At 36.9% G+C, this 18,398-nt stretch overlaps 2 protein-coding genes across 18 annotated transcripts in view; both read left to right on the top strand.

Moving 5' to 3' along the window:
* Positions 1–9,582, top strand: part of NUP155 (nucleoporin 155) — a 30,430-nt gene extending 20,848 nt beyond the window's left edge. For both annotated transcript variants that reach the window (XM_072922033.1, XM_072922034.1), the window contains 13 exons: positions 1,060–1,251; positions 1,881–2,019; positions 2,637–2,772; positions 3,124–3,277; positions 3,535–3,639; positions 3,743–3,897; positions 4,353–4,482; positions 4,769–4,882; positions 5,350–5,470; positions 5,990–6,100; positions 6,888–7,024; positions 7,714–7,814; positions 9,014–9,582. In XM_072922033.1, coding sequence (XP_072778134.1) covers positions 1,060–1,251; positions 1,881–2,019; positions 2,637–2,772; positions 3,124–3,277; positions 3,535–3,639; positions 3,743–3,897; positions 4,353–4,482; positions 4,769–4,882; positions 5,350–5,470; positions 5,990–6,100; positions 6,888–7,024; positions 7,714–7,814; positions 9,014–9,152 — 1,734 coding nt within the window. In that variant the 3' untranslated portion in view covers positions 9,153–9,582. The remainder of the gene's footprint in view (positions 1–1,059; positions 1,252–1,880; positions 2,020–2,636; positions 2,773–3,123; positions 3,278–3,534; positions 3,640–3,742; positions 3,898–4,352; positions 4,483–4,768; positions 4,883–5,349; positions 5,471–5,989; positions 6,101–6,887; positions 7,025–7,713; positions 7,815–9,013) is intronic.
* Positions 9,583–13,437: 3,855 nt separating this feature from the next.
* CPLANE1 (ciliogenesis and planar polarity effector complex subunit 1) overlaps positions 13,438–18,398 on the top strand; it is a 59,453-nt gene continuing 54,492 nt past the window's right edge. For 9 of the 16 annotated variants that reach the window (XM_072921990.1, XM_072921994.1, XM_072921980.1 and 6 more), the window contains exons 1-5: positions 13,438–14,161; positions 14,962–15,097; positions 15,283–15,402; positions 16,211–16,440; positions 16,776–16,882. In XM_072921990.1, coding sequence (XP_072778091.1) covers positions 14,081–14,161; positions 14,962–15,097; positions 15,283–15,402; positions 16,211–16,440; positions 16,776–16,882 — 674 coding nt within the window. In that variant the 5' untranslated portion in view covers positions 13,438–14,080. Of the gene's footprint in view, positions 14,162–14,961; positions 15,403–16,210; positions 16,441–16,775; positions 16,883–18,398 lie in introns of all 16 variants that reach the window. The other 7 variants (XM_072921988.1, XM_072921987.1, XM_072921985.1 and 4 more) reach the window with 4 other exon arrangements.

The following is an 18,398-nucleotide window of genomic DNA, read 5'->3' as shown; positions in this document are numbered from 1 at the left end:
CTTTGGTTCAATTTTTTACCATTGTGCGATGTCTTGTTACTGGTTACTGCTGGGAAAAAACTGACTCTGCATTCTTTACACTTTCTCAGAAATATTAGTAAGATCCCACATACCACCTTCTAAGCCTCCAGGCTAAATGATCCCAGTTCTTTCAGGCTCCTGATTTGTGAAGAGGGAAATTTGTAGAACAATGGGCACCCTTTGCTAATGTCAAATTCGCAGCTAACTATTGAAAAAAGTTATTAATTTGGATATTAGGCATTTTGTCCTAAAACTTTATGGGATTATTTGAGAAGTTGTATTTTTTGTTCACAAAAAGAAAAATTTTAAAACTGTACAGAGGTGCAGAAGCTGTTGCTCTTCATGGTGTTGCACTGGGGAGTTCTGAGCAACTTTTATTTGTGTTGGACAACAAGCTAGCTAACTGTTTAAGAAGTTAAATGTTTGTCTTCAGTAGATACAGAGTTTTTGTAGTTGCGTTACATGCCGTTAGTATCATCTGTAGACACCACCTAGACCCTACTGGCAGCTATGTGCACAAATATTCATAATAAATATTAAAATATTAGGAAAACTTCAATGTATTTTTAACTTAAAAAGCATAAAGACTTCAGACCTCAAACTTTTTAAATTCCTGCTTTTATTGAATCTGTCATTTTTATCGTTCCAAATATTAAGAACTTTGACAGACTCATAGGGTGTACATTCTGACAGTGTCCCCTGAAGTAAAAGGAATTGCTAATTCCATTCTTACTGTCAGAGATCTGAAACAGAGGGACACATAGTGAAGATGGCAGAGGAAGTCTGTTAATAAGTTTCCACTGTCCTTAGGCATCCAGGGGCATAGTGCCTTCAGTGGTAGCCCCTGCTTTATTGTTATTTTGCTATAAGATGTGTATTTTAAATAATATATTTCTATGATGTACCTTGTAGTCATTGGAGTTTTGTATGTTTTTAACTATTAGAAACAGTTAATTATGCTGCTGGAACATTCAGACATTTCTAAACAGGGTCAAATAAAAGATTTGGTAAACTAATAGAATTCTGTCTCATCTTCAGGAGCTCCAAGAACAGCTAAAGATTACCGCTTTTAAAGACTTGGTGATTAGAGATAGAGAGTTGACTGGAGCACTCATTGCCTCTCTTATAAACTGTTACATCAGAGATAATGCAGCTGTGGATGGAATCATTGCCCATTTGCAAGATATCTGTCCTCTTCTTTATAGCACCGATGATGCTGTGTGTTCAAAGGTAAGTGCACTTCCAGATTTTACAGCACCAAAACACAACTTGAGAACATGCACAAATTAGGTACATTGGGCAGCTTGTAAGTCTTTATTATGCTTATGTAGTTTCAGAAGCAGAAGAAATAATTAAGTCAAGTTGTGGACATATCTTAATCTTTTAATTGATTAATGTGTAACATTCCACAAAAATTATTTGAAGCATTTGCAGTTATTTTCATAGTCTCTTAACTCTTATGTGATCTCTAATCTTAACTCTGTCTTCTTTATGTTAATAAAATGTTTTCTTATTCTACTCTTCCTCAGCATAGTATCTTGGTTTTTGTCCGTTCCACAATCTACTGAAATTTGTTGCAGGCAACTGTGTTTAAGAACTTAGGTCTTTGAAGCTTTTCAAATTAATTTGAAACAAGTATATGGTGAGGAGAGAGTAGGAAACCAGTTGGTCAAGTCTTTAGCTCTTCTAGTGCTATTGTAGCCTTTCTGCTGGAAACTTAGTGACCAGAGACTGCTTTTGAGAGGATGCTCTTTCTGCTGTTTCAGCTTTGAAGTTTAGAATAATTGCTCATTAACAGTGTCTATGATCTGTTCATGATGTGCTCATGTTCATAATTCCCATTTTGCATTTGTTCTTAGGCAAATGAACTTCTTCAGCGGTCTCGACAAGCTCAAAGCAAAATGGAAAAAGAGAAGATGCTGAGGGAGTCACTGAAAGAGTACCAGAAGATCAGCAATCAAGTAGACCTTGCTAATGTTTGTGCACAGTACAGACAGGGTAAGAGCCAGTCACTGATCATGCTGAATAATTTTGTGTTATCCTTTCATGCCCTCTTTTCTGTTTGTTTTGTTTACTAACTTTCAACTCAGTTTTACAGTTTTTTACCATAAACAGTTGGTTAATAACTCTTAAAATGAAAATGTGCCAACTTTTCTTTTTTAAAGCCTTGCTAGATTTCACAGACCGACCAAGAAATCAGTTTCTATAAAATTGTCCCATGCATTTACTTCATATTGCAGCGTTCATTTGTTTCATATATGTGGTTAAAATATTTTTAGGGAAATTTTTTGGTTCTATGTAAGCAGAGGGTTTCAGGTACTTTTTATACGAAATAGTGCAGTAGAAGCTAGTTATCAGTTATCTGAATTATGTAACAGTTAAGAAATGGGCCTCTGTACAGTGCACGACATTATACATAACTTAGTATCTTAATTTCAAACTTGCATATAAATGCCACAGGGTAGGAACAGGTGTAGACTTTAAATTATACAGACCGGAGTGCATAGTGTCGTATTTTCTTGCTTGTTAAAAGGAGAAATGTTTGATGTCATTTACTGTTTTGCTGTGAATTTAATACAATACTGAACAGTGATATTTGTTTTGATTTTTCCTAGTGCGTTTCTATGAGGGGGTAGTAGAGCTCTCTCTTACAGCTGCTGAAAAGAAAGATCCCCAAGGTCTTGGCCTTCATTTCTATAAAAATGGAGAACCAGAAGAAGATGTTGTTGGACTCCAAGCTTTTCAAGAAAGGCAAGTTTTCAGGATAATTTATGATGATTATATGGGGTGCTTTATTTCAAGTGACTGGGAAAGTAGCTCTTTCAGGGAAGGAATGCAGGGTAATAATAAATAAGCATTTTATGATAAGGGACACAATATTAATATTTTTGCCCAGCATTCTTCCTTTGATTATGATTAATATGGCAGCAACTTAACCTGAAACAAGGGGTCATACATGCAGAAAACATTGGGTTCACAACGCTACAAAAATACTTCTTAAAAAGATGAACAAGAACAAACTAGATTGTGACAACCAGCTGACAATAATCTGTGACCTTTTTAAATCTTACGAGGCTTTTTTTTTTTTTGCTCCGTTTACAGATTGAACAGCTACAAGTGTATCACTGACACCCTTCAAGAATTAGTGAATCAAAGTAAAGCTGCTCCTCAGTCTCCTAGTGTACCCAAAAAGCCAGGTCCTCCAGTGCTGTCATCTGACCCCAACATGTTAAGCAATGAAGAAGCTGGACATCATGTAAGAAACTCCCAAAAAAGTCATGAGGGCACTCCAGAGAACAGTGTGATTTGAAGGGGTCTAGAATTTATGATTTCAATAAAATTACGGAGTAGTTTAGTGAAGTAAAGATTTGCCATTAATTTGCCTCAATATCTAGAGGATCCATAGAAATTATGACATGTAAATGTGCACCTAAGTATTGTTGCATGGTGATTCAGGGCTTAAAGTAATGTAACTACTTCTTTAATAGCAGTTCTGGCCATTTCTTCCCTTAGTTTGAACAAATGCTAAAGCTGGCCCAACGTTCAACAGATGAGCTCTTCAGCATTGCACTTTACAACTGGTTGATACAAGCTGACTTGGCGGACAAACTGTTACAGGTGAGCTTGTCTATACATAGTGAACTGGGAGAGGTTATCATAATAATGTTTTAAAAAACAGGGAAGAGCAAGAGTATAACTGTTGCCTTTCTGGCATCTGCAGGTTACTGCCCCCTTTTTGGAGCCCTACCTAGTGCGGATGACCAAGATTGACCAGAACAAAGTCCGCTATATGGATTTACTATGGAGATACTTCGAAAAAAATAGAAATTTTAGTAATGCTGCCAGAGTCTTGGCTAAGTTAGCTGACCTCCATAGGTATGAATTATCTGTGATCTAATACTCCCTTGTATATTCTATTGTATATATATTGAGGTAGCTAGGGAAAAACTGAAAAAAACAAAATTAAAACCTTCTGTATAAGAATTTTTAAAAAAGGAGGTTTTCTAAACAAAAACCAAAATAAAATAGAATGAGTTAGCTTTAAATCTAGGCAATTATTGGAAATAATTGATAATGTTTATTTTTGTATTATACATTACTTTGCAATGTATTTCCTATAATTAAAATTTATTAAGTGGCCAGTTCTTATTGGGAAGTACACTAGAACTGAACTTGCAGCAAAGATGGGGTTGCGTGGTTGGATTGTGTCATGCATGATTTAGCAATATCTGGGAAAAGCACACCTTACCTCCCAGAGTCTAGCTAGAATATAATTAACCCTCAAATAATTATATTAAGTACTCATTTTATTATGAATATTTGTTTTGCAGCACAGAAATTTCTCTTCAGCAGCGTCTTGAATACATTGCACGTGCCATTTTGAGTGCCAAAAGTTCCACTGCCATATCCTCTTTAGCTGCAGATGGTGAATTCCTACATGAACTAGAAGAGAAAATGGAAGTAAGAAAAAATATTAATCTAAGCTACACTGTAAATGCATTATTTATGGTTTTCTCATTGGCATGTAACAGTTTTACTACCAGTTCTGTGTAAATGGATTTCTTTGCTTTTGTCCTGACATGGCAAAGTTAGGCAGATGAAAATCGATTTAATGGTGTAATGCAGCAACATTTCTACACTTAAATAAGCAGCAATATTTCTACATTTTAAAGTAATTCTGGGTGTATTTTTAAACTATGATTAGGTTAATTCAATTTTGAAATACTGTATTTTCCTCTTAAACAAGGTTGCAAGGATCCAGCTTCAAATACAAGAAACATTACAGCGGCAGTATTCTCATCATTCTTCAGTACAAGATGCAATCTCCCAGCTTGATGCTGAGCTTATGGATATAACCAAGGTGATTGAAATTTCCTTTTGTTATAGGCCAGTTTATCAAATCTTGGGGAGAAAAAAATCTTTTGCAAAGAATGATTCTATATTTACTAGGAAGAGTAATAGGCAGTTTATCATTCCTGGTCTCAGAATATCTGTTAGCCTGGACTGTAATTTTCTGTACTTTAGTAGTCTTTCAGTCTTTAGTATTTTAATTTCTTTCACATGTTTATCTTCATTATGAAGTCTCTTAGATTTCTTTACTCATTGAAAAATTCATTGGAAAATTAGGTTTTAATTTCAAATTCATATAAAATTTAGTGTTGTGTCTAAGAAATTAAGTTAAATGTAGCAAAAATATTTAGTGATTGACAACAGTTATTTAATTTGTATATTTACTAGGCTGTCTATCAGACAAAATAAGGAACATCTGATTTTGAAAATTTAATTTGATCCTACATGAAAGGTAAAGCTTGGTAATTTTTCTTTCAGCTGTATGGAGAATTTGCTGATCCTTTTAAGCTCTCGGAGTGTAAGCTTGCAATTATACATTGTGCAGGTCATTCTGATCCTATCTTGGTGCAAACTCTCTGGCAAGAAGTCATTGAAAAAGGTAGGTCTTAATGGAGTAGGCGTTGTGATGGTCTCTCATTCTTTACCTGCTTGTATTGAATCTGTCATTTTTATTGTTCCAGATATTAAGAAGTTGGATAGACTAATTTTTATTGTTCCAAATATTACCTTAGTAATTCACTCTCTGTTCCTATTGGTTTTGATTGTTCGAGGTTTTTTTCCCCCTTGGTTTTAGGGCTCAAGTTTACCATTATGCTAACAACATTGATAGAGATCTAAGGGCAAAGCTGTGTGTGGGTTTGTTGTGGCTCTGGAATGTGGTTTTGTTTTTTTGAGGTTTTTAAAGTAGGTTTGCATGGAACTTTACAAAAGCATAAAAACTTAAAAATGTACATACAAACACACCAGGAAATGTTGTATTTTTCTTTCATGTGCTGATTTTTTGTTGACAAGAGTGTAAGATTTTCATGTATTATAAATTTAGGTGCCTCAGTGTCATTCTGTATAAATGTGGAACTTTTTCTGAAGTTCTCTCTAAGTGTTTTCTTTTCATTTACAGAGTTGAGTGACAGTATATCTCTGAGTCCTGCTGACAGAATGCAAGCACTTTGTCTGAAGCTGGCATTGCTTGGAAAGATCTATGCTGGCACACCTCGCTACTTTCCTTTAGGCAAGTTATTAGCCTGCATAGTAAATAAGCATATGTGTTTGATGGATGGGATTCAGCTTTTTTTTTTTTAGACTATTAAAAAATGTTTTAAACTAAGAAATGCTTATTGTTTTTTAATCTCAAAAGAAATGAAAATAACTGCTGCTGCCACCTGAAGTTCATTTACTTCTGGATGGCTGTGCAGCTCCCATTTTAGAAAGTAGTAAAGCTTGTTTGCATCAAAGCACAACGTACAAAATGTGTATTTGCACATTTAAGATTTCAAGCAAGCACATTTATTTGCTGTCTCTCGAAATTCCATATAAACAATCTGCCATCTGAAGGGGTAGATTCTGAAAACAATTCAGGAGATTGCTGGATAGTTTTTAGAATTTCAGCATTTCTGATCCTCTTATGTTTTGACAGTGGGCTATTATATAACAACTTGGCAAACACATTGTTCAGCAGTAAATCTTTTTTTATACTACTAAAATGATGTGCAACTTACATTTAATATGAACATTTAATGCTGACCAAGACACTGTTACTCATTACAGGCGCTTAAACAAGCTTCAGTAGTTTTTCTGGCCATTCTAGCAAATGTAGTCATAGTATGTGCTTTGTGTAGAAACAAAAGTTAATAAATTTTTCTTAACAGCAGAGTTGCAAGGCAAAATGGTAACAAAGTACTAAGTATGAGTAATTCCTACCACGTACTGCTGATAGGAAATTACTCTTAAATGCCTTCATTTCCTAGACTCCCAGTAACAAGTTGGAATCTAAATATTCCCTTGTTTATGTCCTCCAGATTTTCTAGTGCAGTTTCTAGAGCAACAAGTCTGCACTTTGAACTGGGATGTAGGTTTTGTAACATACACCATGCAAGAAATTGGAGTGCCATTGCCCAGACTGCTTGAAGTGTATGACCAGCTGTTCAAAGCACGGGTAAGGAAAATTGCACAAAATAAAAATTATGTATTCAGCGGTTATCAAGGTCTCTCTTTAGTGGGAAACATGAAATAATATAAGGAAGGATATAACAAAATATACATTCAAAGCTTTGCTTTCTTTACTCAAAGACTTTTAAAAAGCTGCATTTTCTCCCTGTGAATAAAATCTGTGGACTTTATTCATTTCAGTACCAGACCATGATGAGGAAATTTGTTAATTATTATAGTTCACCTGGAGCTAGTTTAACATTAAATAGGATTAGAATTCCTATGTTGCAGAAGGAACAGCATATATTGAGTATATTAATTTTATTTGTTTCCTAATAATGATTAAAATTTGTTGTATTACTACATCTTGTCTGACCCATTAATGCAATAAGCAAAGAGATTTGACTTGTGTGGTAACGAAAAACTGAGTTGAATTAATTTATTTTCATATATAAGGTATATTTTATTTTCATATATAGTGTACATTTTCATATATAATTTAAAAAATGTTTAAATGTAGGCTTAAATATAGGTTAAGGTAGAATTCCCATTTATCTAACTTGATACAGTAAATAAATAAAAAATTGCACAGCTGGCAATTCCTGTACACATGACACACTTTTTTTTTGTCTTCTTAATATTTGGCTCCGTAATATTTTGTGGTTTTTTTTTTTTTTTTTTTTTTTTTTTTTTTAGGATCCATATTGGAGTCGAATGAAAAAGCCTTTGCACCTCTTAGAGTGTATTCACGTATTACTGTCAGGATATGTACAGGATCCAAGCAGAGTACCTATGAGGTAAAAGGATACCTATATCCTAATGAAGAGTGAGACATAAAATTAAAATACTTCACTCCAGCAATTCCCAAAGCTTTTCTTCTTTTCTTTTGGGTGAATTCAATATTTTAGTCCTAAAACTTGTCATTCAAAAGTATTTTGTAGAAACTTGTGGAACTTGTAAACTACTTCCACAAAGGCAATTTTCTTCACTGAAGATACTTGAGGAACTGAGAGGATTATTTTGTAATTTTTGGTAATATATTTAAGGACTAGTTCAGACAAATCTGATGCAATGTGTGAAAGTGGGGGGAAACACAAATTTGGCATTTTGTGATTGAAACAGTGAACTGTTTCATGTACAAATTCTAGAAGCTCTGAGTTAATCTACAAAAGAAATGACCAAACATTGGGATGGATCTTCCCCAATTGTTTATAAAAGGTTGATGATGAATCAGTCTCCAAGATTAAAATTTGGCTTAGTTCACATCAGAAGAAATTTAGGTGTAATAATAGAAAAAGTTTCTAGTGAAAAAGATAGCTAAGTACTTGAAGACATTGCCTGTGTATCACCTCTAGTTTTGACAATTTTTATTTGAATAGTCTAAGTGAACTTCAGTCAGAGCTATCTTGTCTCAGAAACAAAAAGCAGAACTAGGTGAGGTCTTGATAGGTTTTCTAAACATAGACATTTCTGATTCTTTTGAAAAATATACATATAAATATCCCTGGTTCACATATCGTTTACTTCTATCTTTTATCATTTAATTGGTCTTTTATGGTTGGCTGATTTAAATACTCTATTAGAACTTTACTGAATATCTGATTTTAATACCTACTTTGACAATACATAAATTGAGATTTGATTATAATATAAGACATTTAAACTGCTATCTAAATTAATAACTTACACATAATAATCTAAAGTATTATCTAAATATTTCACATTGCTTTAAACTGTACCATGCTTTTATAGTATATATTTAATACCAGATAAATGACCCATTACTATTTATTTCCCATTATGCCTTAGTCACAGGCATTAGATTTTAAAAATAAATTTCTCTTAATGAATAGTTAAATACTTAGAAGTAGTTGACAGATGTCTTACTGATACGCTATTCCATTACAATTCAAAGAATGCTCATGTTCTAGTTCAGATGAATTCTGAGTTACAGGATTAAAAAGGAGCTCATTGTTATTCTGTGTTTTCTTTGCAGGCGACGATTCACAAATGTTTGCTTGGATGCTGTTAGTTGCTACCTAGTTGAACTTCAGTCTATGAGCCCCACACTAATGGTGCAGACTACTATTGGGAATTTTAAATCTCTGCAGGCCAAGTTAGAACGGCTTCACTGATTGACTAATACAAGAACAGAATCATTAGTGCAGGTCATACTAACTGAAATAAAGGTTCTGACGTTGGCACTGAAATACGAACAAACAAATCCTCAGAAAAAAAATCCTGAGAGTTTTCTCCTGCCATAGTTATCAAATGTGTGGCCTGTATTCATGCTATTTTAAAAGTATCTACAAACTGTAGAATGTAAATGTGACAAATGGAGTTTCTTTTACTTTTACTACTACTAGGTTTTTTAACAATAGAAAGCTTTTTTTTATACTGTTGAAATAAAATAATACATTGTGTGATCTTTGCCATGGGGATAAATAATATTTCAAAAATATTTTCTTTTTCTTTGTTCTAAATAATGGGGAAAAGCCATTATTTCCCCTATTCTATCTTAACATGTTGTATCTGTTAAAATCAAATAAAGAAGTCAAAAAGTGACTTCTGTCTATTTTTATTACATGCACACAAACACCAAATTGTATACATATCTAGAATCCCCTCCCTCCCCTGCTGCCATGGGGCTCTGGATGCAGCCCAGGACACATTTGGCTCTGTGGGCTGTGAGTGCCATGGCCAGGGCATGTGCAGCTTCTCACCCACACCTCACACAGATTTGTGGAAGACCATCCGAAGGCTTTACTGAAGTCCAGACAAATACCATCTGTAGCCCTTCAGTTGTCCACTGTTGGAGTCACTCAATCATGAATGTTACCAGGTTGATCAGGCATGACTTAACCCTTGGTGAATCCACACTGGTTGTCCCAAATTGCCTCTCTGTCCTGCAGGTGCCTCAGCACAGTTTCTAGGAGAACTTGTTCCATGATCTTCCCAGTCACAGAGGAGAGGTTGACAGTTAGTAGTTCCCAGCATTGTTCTTTCTTCTTTTTCTAAAGATGTGTATATTTTCTCAGTCACCTGAGACTTCACTTGACTGCCATGACTTTTCAGTTATCATGGAGAATGGCTTGGAAACTGTAGCAGACAATGCCCTCAGGACTCTAGGATGCATCTTAACAGGTTCTGTAGATTTAATGTAAATTCAGGTTCCTTAGGTCATCATGAACCTGATCTTTCCTTGCAGTGGGAAGCACTTTGCTCCCCCAGTTGCCATTCTGCTGTCCATCATCTCAAGATGTGTGGGAAGAGAGGTTTCCATTGAACACTGAGGCAAAAATGTTGAGTACCTCAGCCTTCATCTATTAATGAGTCTTCCATCACTGTTTATCAGGAGCATTAAACCTTCTCTGACCTTCATTTTCTACTTCACAAACCTGTAGAAGCCCTTCCTGTTATTCCTTATGCCCCTTGCCAGGTTCAGTTCCAGCTTATTTGCCTTCTTCACGTCATCCCTACATAACCAGTCTTTCTCTATACTCTTCTCAGGTTCCCTGTTCTAGTTTCCATTATCTCTGCATTTACTTCTTTCTGTTTAGTCTGACCAGCAGTTCCCTAATCTGCCATGCCGGTCCATAGCCTCCCTTGCCCAGTTTCTTACTCCTGGGGATTGCGAGATCTTGTACTGTATGGAAGACAAAAAAATCCATTAGAATAGGGTTTTAATCCATCCGCCTCTAGGTTATGGGCCCAGCATGCTTCCACTGCTCTTCCTGGTGCCTCTCAAGGACATGGGACCCCCATCAAAGGGTCCTTGTCCAGACAGTGGGAATGAAAAGTGTTGGAGAATGAGGGCATCAATCCTGCTTTTTCTCATATGCTGATTGCTCTACAGCACCTTTATTAGGAAATAATGCTTGCTCTAAAATTTTGCTTAAATTTCTTTCCTTCTCAACTACCAAATACATTTTAAGCCAGTAAATGCACTTGTTGATGTAATGTAAAAATCAAAATACAAATTTTTTACTTTATTAGATTAAAAAGGAGGTGAAATACTAGAATTAACTTTTCTTCTTTGTTTGTGTTAGAAAGTATTTAAGTAGAAGTAGTCCTGTGTGTCCTGGGAAAAATACTGGCTTCTTTCCATGTAAAATAAACCATCTTTAACTATTAGAAGTTACCTTCTGTTAAGCTGTTTCATACTAAAGATGTCATGCATTTGCTCTGGTTTTGTTAGTGCAGTTCTCTTCACACAAATAATGTCCAAAGTCTTGCCTGATATATTTAACTAAATTTTAATATTTACAGAAAAATATCTTGTGTTCAGCCACATTCTGTAATCTGTGATTACTAAACGATTTCTATTTTCAGATTTGGAGAAATAACTGAAAAGTTTGGAACAGACACAAATCACAGACTTGAAGTTTAGCTCTTCTGGTTTTTTTTTCCAGTTAATGGAATAAGGATTCCTCTGGAAATACTGCAAATTTATCAAAGTGGTAGTATTTCAAAGTGTCTCACAAGTTACCTCTGATACTTTTCAGATGACAGCAGGTAATTCCAGTATACACATAAGCTTTTGTTTTCATAACACTTACTCTACTCTCAGATGGAGAAATGCTAGGTTCTGTTTCCTAATTTGAATTTGGAGGTATGTGGACAATTAGAATCAGAGGGGAGAAGGGTGGGTTAATGCAGCAGATGAAATGAAGGATGATAATCACAGGGAAGTAACAGACCAACATGAATGTGAAACAGTGCTCATTAACAATATTACCAATGTATCTGTACTTTTATTTTTTTCTTCCGTAACTTTTAATCAAGGCTGTGATTATGGAAAGGTGGCAGAAGGTGGGAACAAGGGTGAGTTTCAAAGAATAGCTGTTTTAAGCGAATCGAGGGTATTTCTTCAAGGTGATGAAATGTAGTGACAGCTTACCCTACTGGTATTTCACCTTGTCATGGTTTAATCCCCTCTAGCAAGTATCACACAGCCACTTCTCACTCCCACACCCCCTTCCATAGGATAGGGGGAATTGGAAAAAAATGTAAAATCCATAGGTTGACATAAACATTTAATAATTGAAAAAAAGTTAAAGTAATAGTAACAAAAGGGGAGGTAACAAAAAGAGAGGAATAAACCCAAGAAACACGAATAAGGCATAATGCAATTGCTCATCATGGATTGACCCAACCTGCCCCTGAGCAGTGATGAGTTCCTCCTGCCCAACTCCCTTGGGTTATATACCGAGCATGATGGTCCACGGTGTGGAGAATCCCACTTGGCCAGTTCATGTCAGCCCCTCTGGCTGTGCCCTGTTCTGTCTTTTTGTGTACCTGCTCAGTGGCAGAGCACAGGACATTGAAAACTCCTTTATATAAAGTAAGTACTATGGTGCAACAGCTGAAAATTGTTCTGCTGAATCAAAACCATAGCACTGTACCAGCTACTTGGAAGAAAGTTACCTTTATCTCAACAGAAACCAGGACAGCCTAAATTCCAGTAATTCCTGTGTTGTATAGAGAACACTGATCTCTTACAGCTATGTCTCCTGCTGTTACTCTTGCCCCTCATCCCCAAATACTGATGCTGATGCTAATTTTCCCCCACGGAGCCACAGCCATGTGCCCTGTTCCCTGTGGACTGTTGCCACTGGTAGTTCATGGTGTCTGGCTTTCCCCACTGAGGGAGTCCTGTTGATCATCAAGTCTCCATGGTCAATTCTTAAAATAGACTTTACAGAATGCTAAAATGGTCTGAGTTTGAATGGACGTTAGAAATCAAATAGTTCAACCCCTCTGCCACATGCAGGGACACCTTCAATTAGACCAGCCTGTACAGAGACCCATTCAACCTGGCCTGCAGTGTTGGCAGGGATGGGGCACCCTCAATTCCTCTAGGTGACCTGTGCCAGTTCCCTTCCATCCTCTAAAATTTTTTTTCTAACATCTTTTAGATCCAAATATTTTCTCTTTTAGTTTAAACCTATTCCTCTTTGTCCTACACACCCTTGCAAAAAGTCCCATTTTCCTCTATTTTATAAGCCACCGTTAAGTCAATGTGACCAATCTGCGTCAATGAGGTTTCCGCAGAACTTTCTCCAGGCTAAACAAGCCCAGCTCTCTCAGCCTGTCTTTATAGGAGAGGTGTTCCTTTTGGACCTTTTTTCAACTGGTCAAATGCCCTTCCCGTGCTGGGAACCCCAGAGCTGGATGCAGCGCTCCAGGTGGGGTCTCATCAGAGTAGAGGAAATCCTCTCCATCATCCTTCTGACCACGCTGCTTTGATGTCCAGGATGGGCGCGTCTTTCCGGGCGGCTAGCGAGACTGCCACCCGTCCCGCCAAGCTGGCATCTTCAGAGACGCAGAGCACCCCCGTGCCGCACAGGAAGGCCCGCCCTCAACACCGGGAGCCGCGGGGCGGGGCTGCGGCTGCGCTCTGCTCTCTGCGCCGGCCCGGCGCGGCCCGGCAGCTGCGGCCGTGGCAGGGAGTGCGGGGCGGCGGGCCGGCTGCGGCCAGCCGGCGACTGTCGGGCCGCGTGGCTCGTCCCGCCGCTCGTACCCCGGGGAAGGAATCCGCCCCGGGGGCCGTCTCCGCCCTGAGCCGGGCAGAGGCAGCGCGGGTTGCCGCGGGTCGTACCCGGCGGCAGCGGGGGAAGCCTGAGCCGCCCCTCGCTCCCCACGCTCGGGTGAACGGCTGGCCCCGCGGCAGGCCAGCGCCCCTGCCCTGCAGTTCCTGTCTCCCGCCGGACGACGCTGCAGGACGTTTTCCTCGTCTCGTGCATTTTTGGAGTGCCTAACGATATACTCGCGGCTTTTCTCTCTCCGCTCCTTCTGAGCAGCGCATCGCCCCTGAGCTGCCAGGAGGAGAATACAGTTGGAAGTACGGGCAAGCGTTAGTTCTCTTTGTGTTTAACAGGAAGCTGCTAGAGATAGTCGAAGCTTTCCGTCTGAATTCCTCTCCTCTTCACCTACCTGCAGATTACAAAAAGTTCTGGGGTTTTTTTCTTTCTTTCTTCAGTTTCTCTAGAGATGTGTGAAAAAGACACTGTTTGCTGTTCTGTGCAAATAATGGTTATGGTTACGTAGAGGTTTAGTAAGAATGGAGATTAAGCTAGATGTGCTCATCTCTACGTGTATCAAGCAAAGAAAAGCATGGCCCCGCATATCATGGGTTGGACAAGTAAGTGTAGCAAACTCTGAATTTTAATTGTATAATACTTCGCATTTCCATTTCCTTTAGGAGGATGTAAAAAAAATCTCAGGAAGGATTTTGAGTGACCTTAAGAGTTATAAAATAAATTACTTTTATCTTACTGATCTGAGACTGGAGATTCAAAATTTGTCAGAGTAACGTTGCAGAGCCTTTTTCTTTTCCTACCCCGAAGACTCATACCCTAGATAAGATCGTTGTTTTGATGGTTGTCGTTTTTCATAACTTTTTTTACAGTACATCGTGGGAAATGTGAACGATTCTTTTTTCCTCATTTCATCCTGCATCTCTTGAAAGATGATCACACTTTCTTAGACTTCTTTCATAAAATCACACTAAATTTTTTTCTTCTATTATTTGAATTTAAGTAGATAGCAATTTAAGGCTGATTTTTTTTTTTTTTTCTGTTGAAGTCCCTGGCAATTATTTCACTAAATTAAACACTACAAGACAAGATAGCTAATGTTCAATTTCGGCATTTTTAGCAGGTAGTTTATCAGAAGTACTTTGAATAACTTTTTAATAATGACTGTAAGATCATTTTGGTGTTTTGAAACTGTGGATCAAATTCATCATCACTGGAAGTCCATGCTGGATATAATGTACTGTAAAGCAAATATGCCAAAGAATGAAATTGGTATGGCAATTGCTGCCTTTTTGTACTTTTTTAAATTATTCTTTTCCCTAATATTTTTTCTCTACATTATTCTGTATGCCTGTGTAGAAAATAGCGTTTTGAAAAATTAAATGATCTTTTATTCTTTTAATAGGAAAAAGAGGCTGTTTTTCTTCTAGATGGTAAACATATAAATGAAATTAATTTGTCGTCAGGGAAGACAAAGAAGAAAATCCCTTCACTGCAGTCATTGTTGAAGAATGTGGTTGTCTTAACAACATCAGGAAATGGTTAAGTATAACATCTTAATGTGTTATAAGCGCAGGTTATTTTATTTGTATTTGTAACACTCTGAAAAGTCAGCTATCTAAAGGATCTGCCAGTTCACTTAAACTGTGGCTAAGATGGAAGAGAAGTAATTTTAAGTAACTTAACAGTAATATCCTTCAAAACTTCTCTCCCCCAACGAACACAGCTGCTTGGTTGGCAGGAATACTTACAACAGGAGAGCTCTTTCTTTGGAATAAAGATCAGGACTGCTTGAAAGTTGTACCAGCAATCGAAGAGTCCAAGAAAGTAGTAGCAGGAGCACAAGGTAGGTTTTTTTCAGTTAATCCCGGGAAGAAATGGAATAAAGGGCAAGTTGTTTTCTTTTCTTTAAAAGTTATTATATGAGTAAAACAGCATTCTCACATTGTTTAGCATTTGTATAATTTGTGGGCTAGTTAAACTTTGACATATGTCATTTGAGTCATAGAGGTTTTTATTCAGTAATCCCTTGTAAATAGTTAATTTCCAGATACTGTAAGTGTATTTTTTAATGTTTATTTTTTACTGTAAAACATGCCTGACTAGGTTATGAGTTAGGGCAGATGTATGTTTGATGTAAACAATATATGGATAATTTGAAGCTTGTTCTCTAGGTGGGCTTTATGGCAAGTGCTAGCTAGAAAGAATAAAATACAGACATATATTTGCAAACTTAAATATCAAATATTGTCTTGTGTTGGATAGCATCACTGATGCCAGCTTCTAAAGCTAGGTGTTGCACAAGAAATTCTGTCATTTCAGGGAAGATCAGTAGTATACCTAAGAGCTAAAAGTAATCCATAAGTAAAGCACTTAGGCTATCTCAGAAACATCTCTAATGGTTGGTTGAGTGTTGTGAGAAAGATGATTCATAGGTTGCATAGAGATGAACCTCCACCTGACTTTACTACTGTCCAGGGTCTGCTCTTAGTTATGAAGCTGGAAATTAAAAATACTTAGCATGGCAGCTTGGATTTCTTGTTACAGATGAGAAGAGAAATTTACTTTCTCTATTGTTTTTAATTCTGTGTCTAACAAAGGAACAGAAATCCTGGCACATTGTTGTGTTTGTTTGTTTTTTTTTTTTCCTTCAGAGTGTTTAATGAGGTTGTACTTGTATGTATCTGGAGATGGCAGAAAGGTACTGTTAACTACTCCTACAGCATGTGCCTTTTTGTGGGAGAGCACAGAACATGAAAACACAGCCTCTGGTAAAAACTCTCCTTCTGGGCGTTGGACACAAGTTTTACCCGATGAATCAATCATATTGCCTTCTCCTGAAGAAAAAGAAATAGGAGTGGATGCTACTTTCATACAAAATGAGGTGAAAAATAAACCCTAAAGCAATAATTTTATTTATAAATTAAATTAGAGCCACAAAATCTGCAGTGAATTTTGAAAGCAATGTCTGCCTCTTCAGCATTTTGCAGAGGCTTAATATTTTGGGTCGTGTTACATTTGATGACAATGTAAGAACAGCCATACTGAATCAAGTCAGAGTTTCTAGCCCACTTACATTCTTGCCAGCTTTTATATTTCTGAATGACAACATTGTGTTATTTGTAATAGCTATTGATCTAAATAGGTAGATAATTACAGAGAAATTTGTATGTGACAAGCCTTTTGGGCTTGTTTTGATCCTGTTCTCTTTTTCCACAGGTACTAGCTGATTGCTGTTTGTGTTCTTTTGTATTTTATTCTGGTGAGTGTTTGGTGCTCACATTTTTGATTCTTCGATGGCATGAAAATACCTTTAAAAATGTTAGGTAAGTTCAAAGACATTTAAAGTTACAGCAACGTCAGGAGTGTTTTAATTTTTATTTTAGAGCTGGGATTCAGAGATACAACTGTGTTGGAATCCTGCATGCTGAGAACCCACACAACTGAACACATTTACATGAATGTTCCATTAACCTATGGTTATAAGCACCTACTTATGTTTATGTGTGCATGTTTATAGCATGCCCTCTTGTCATTTTAAGGCCATTCTCCCCTATCCTTCACATGTTCCTTGTAAAATGTGTTTAATACAAGACCATTTATTTACATATCCCATACTTTGTCATTAGCTTCCACCTAGATAAAAGTGGGAGTATTTGTCATCACTCTGTGTGGATAGCTATGTATGCACATTGGCACATGTGTTTTAATTTCATAGTTTTTGCATGATGATGATAGAATGTACTTTTCTTCTTTTTTGTTATATTTGTTATATATCATATTTTCTTATATTTCTTGTACTGTGCAGCCATGAATTTCTTGACTACCTCTTTCTCTTCTTTATTATGTGGATTTGCATGTTTTATTGGTTTTCTGTTGCCCTTTTCGTTTCTTCTGCTCATTGTGTGTGCATTTCTTTATCTGGTTTGGAACCAAGTGCTGAAATAGTCATACTGATACAACCACTCAAATATACAATTGAGTAATAATCTGGAGCACATGTATAGTCTATTCCTCTTTCTGGGTGACATATATATCTATGAGTTTAAATAGATATGTCCTCTACAACTGTTATTTGAATAACTTGCCAAAAGTTTGCCCAGCACATGATGTGGTACAACTGCTTTGGTTATATGATGTCCTTTTGATACCTAGTAATGATGTCCTACTTGACCTAATCTTCAGTTTATCAGTGGCATGGTAATTCCTTTCTGGTATTCTATAAAAATTGAAATAGATCATAGTATACTCAGTGCAGAAGTGCATATGTATGTATGTAGCTAGCTATCTGTCCACACCGTAGTGATTGCAGCCTAAAGTTGTAACTACACTTCTCAGACATCTTACTCATATTTCCTTGTGCTAGCTCCTGCTTAGTTTCATTGTTTGCTGTTGTTCAATTAATTTTTGCAAATTAATGTTTTTTTTTTTCCCTGTCAGCTAGATGGCATACTTCAAGATAGAATCTCTCTTGTATTTTCTGTCATGTTTTGAATCTTTTTAGGATCACAGAATGGTTTGGATTGAAAGGGACCTGTAAAGGTCACATAGTCCAACCTCCCTGCCATGGGCAGGAACACCTTCCAATAGATCAGGTTACTGGAAGCATAATCCAACATGTCATTGAACACTTCCAGTGATGGGTCATCCACTTATTTTTTGTTCAGAGCCTCATACTGTTGATTTTCAAATTCTGAGTATTCCTGTGGTGGATGGTGTTACAAGGTCTGAGTAAGCTGTACCAGCTAGAATGCAATGTCTCAATTATATGTCATTGATCTCTATATATTTGCATGTTCTAGATTTATAAATCCCATAAAAATAATTCTTAGTGCTCAGACT

This window comes from Taeniopygia guttata, chromosome Z (genome assembly GCF_048771995.1).
Source record: "Taeniopygia guttata chromosome Z, bTaeGut7.mat, whole genome shotgun sequence".
Classification (NCBI taxonomy): domain Eukaryota; kingdom Metazoa; phylum Chordata; class Aves; order Passeriformes; family Estrildidae; genus Taeniopygia; species Taeniopygia guttata.
The sequence above is the reverse complement of the archived record's forward strand: the minus strand, read 5'-3'. Positions and strand labels throughout refer to the sequence as shown.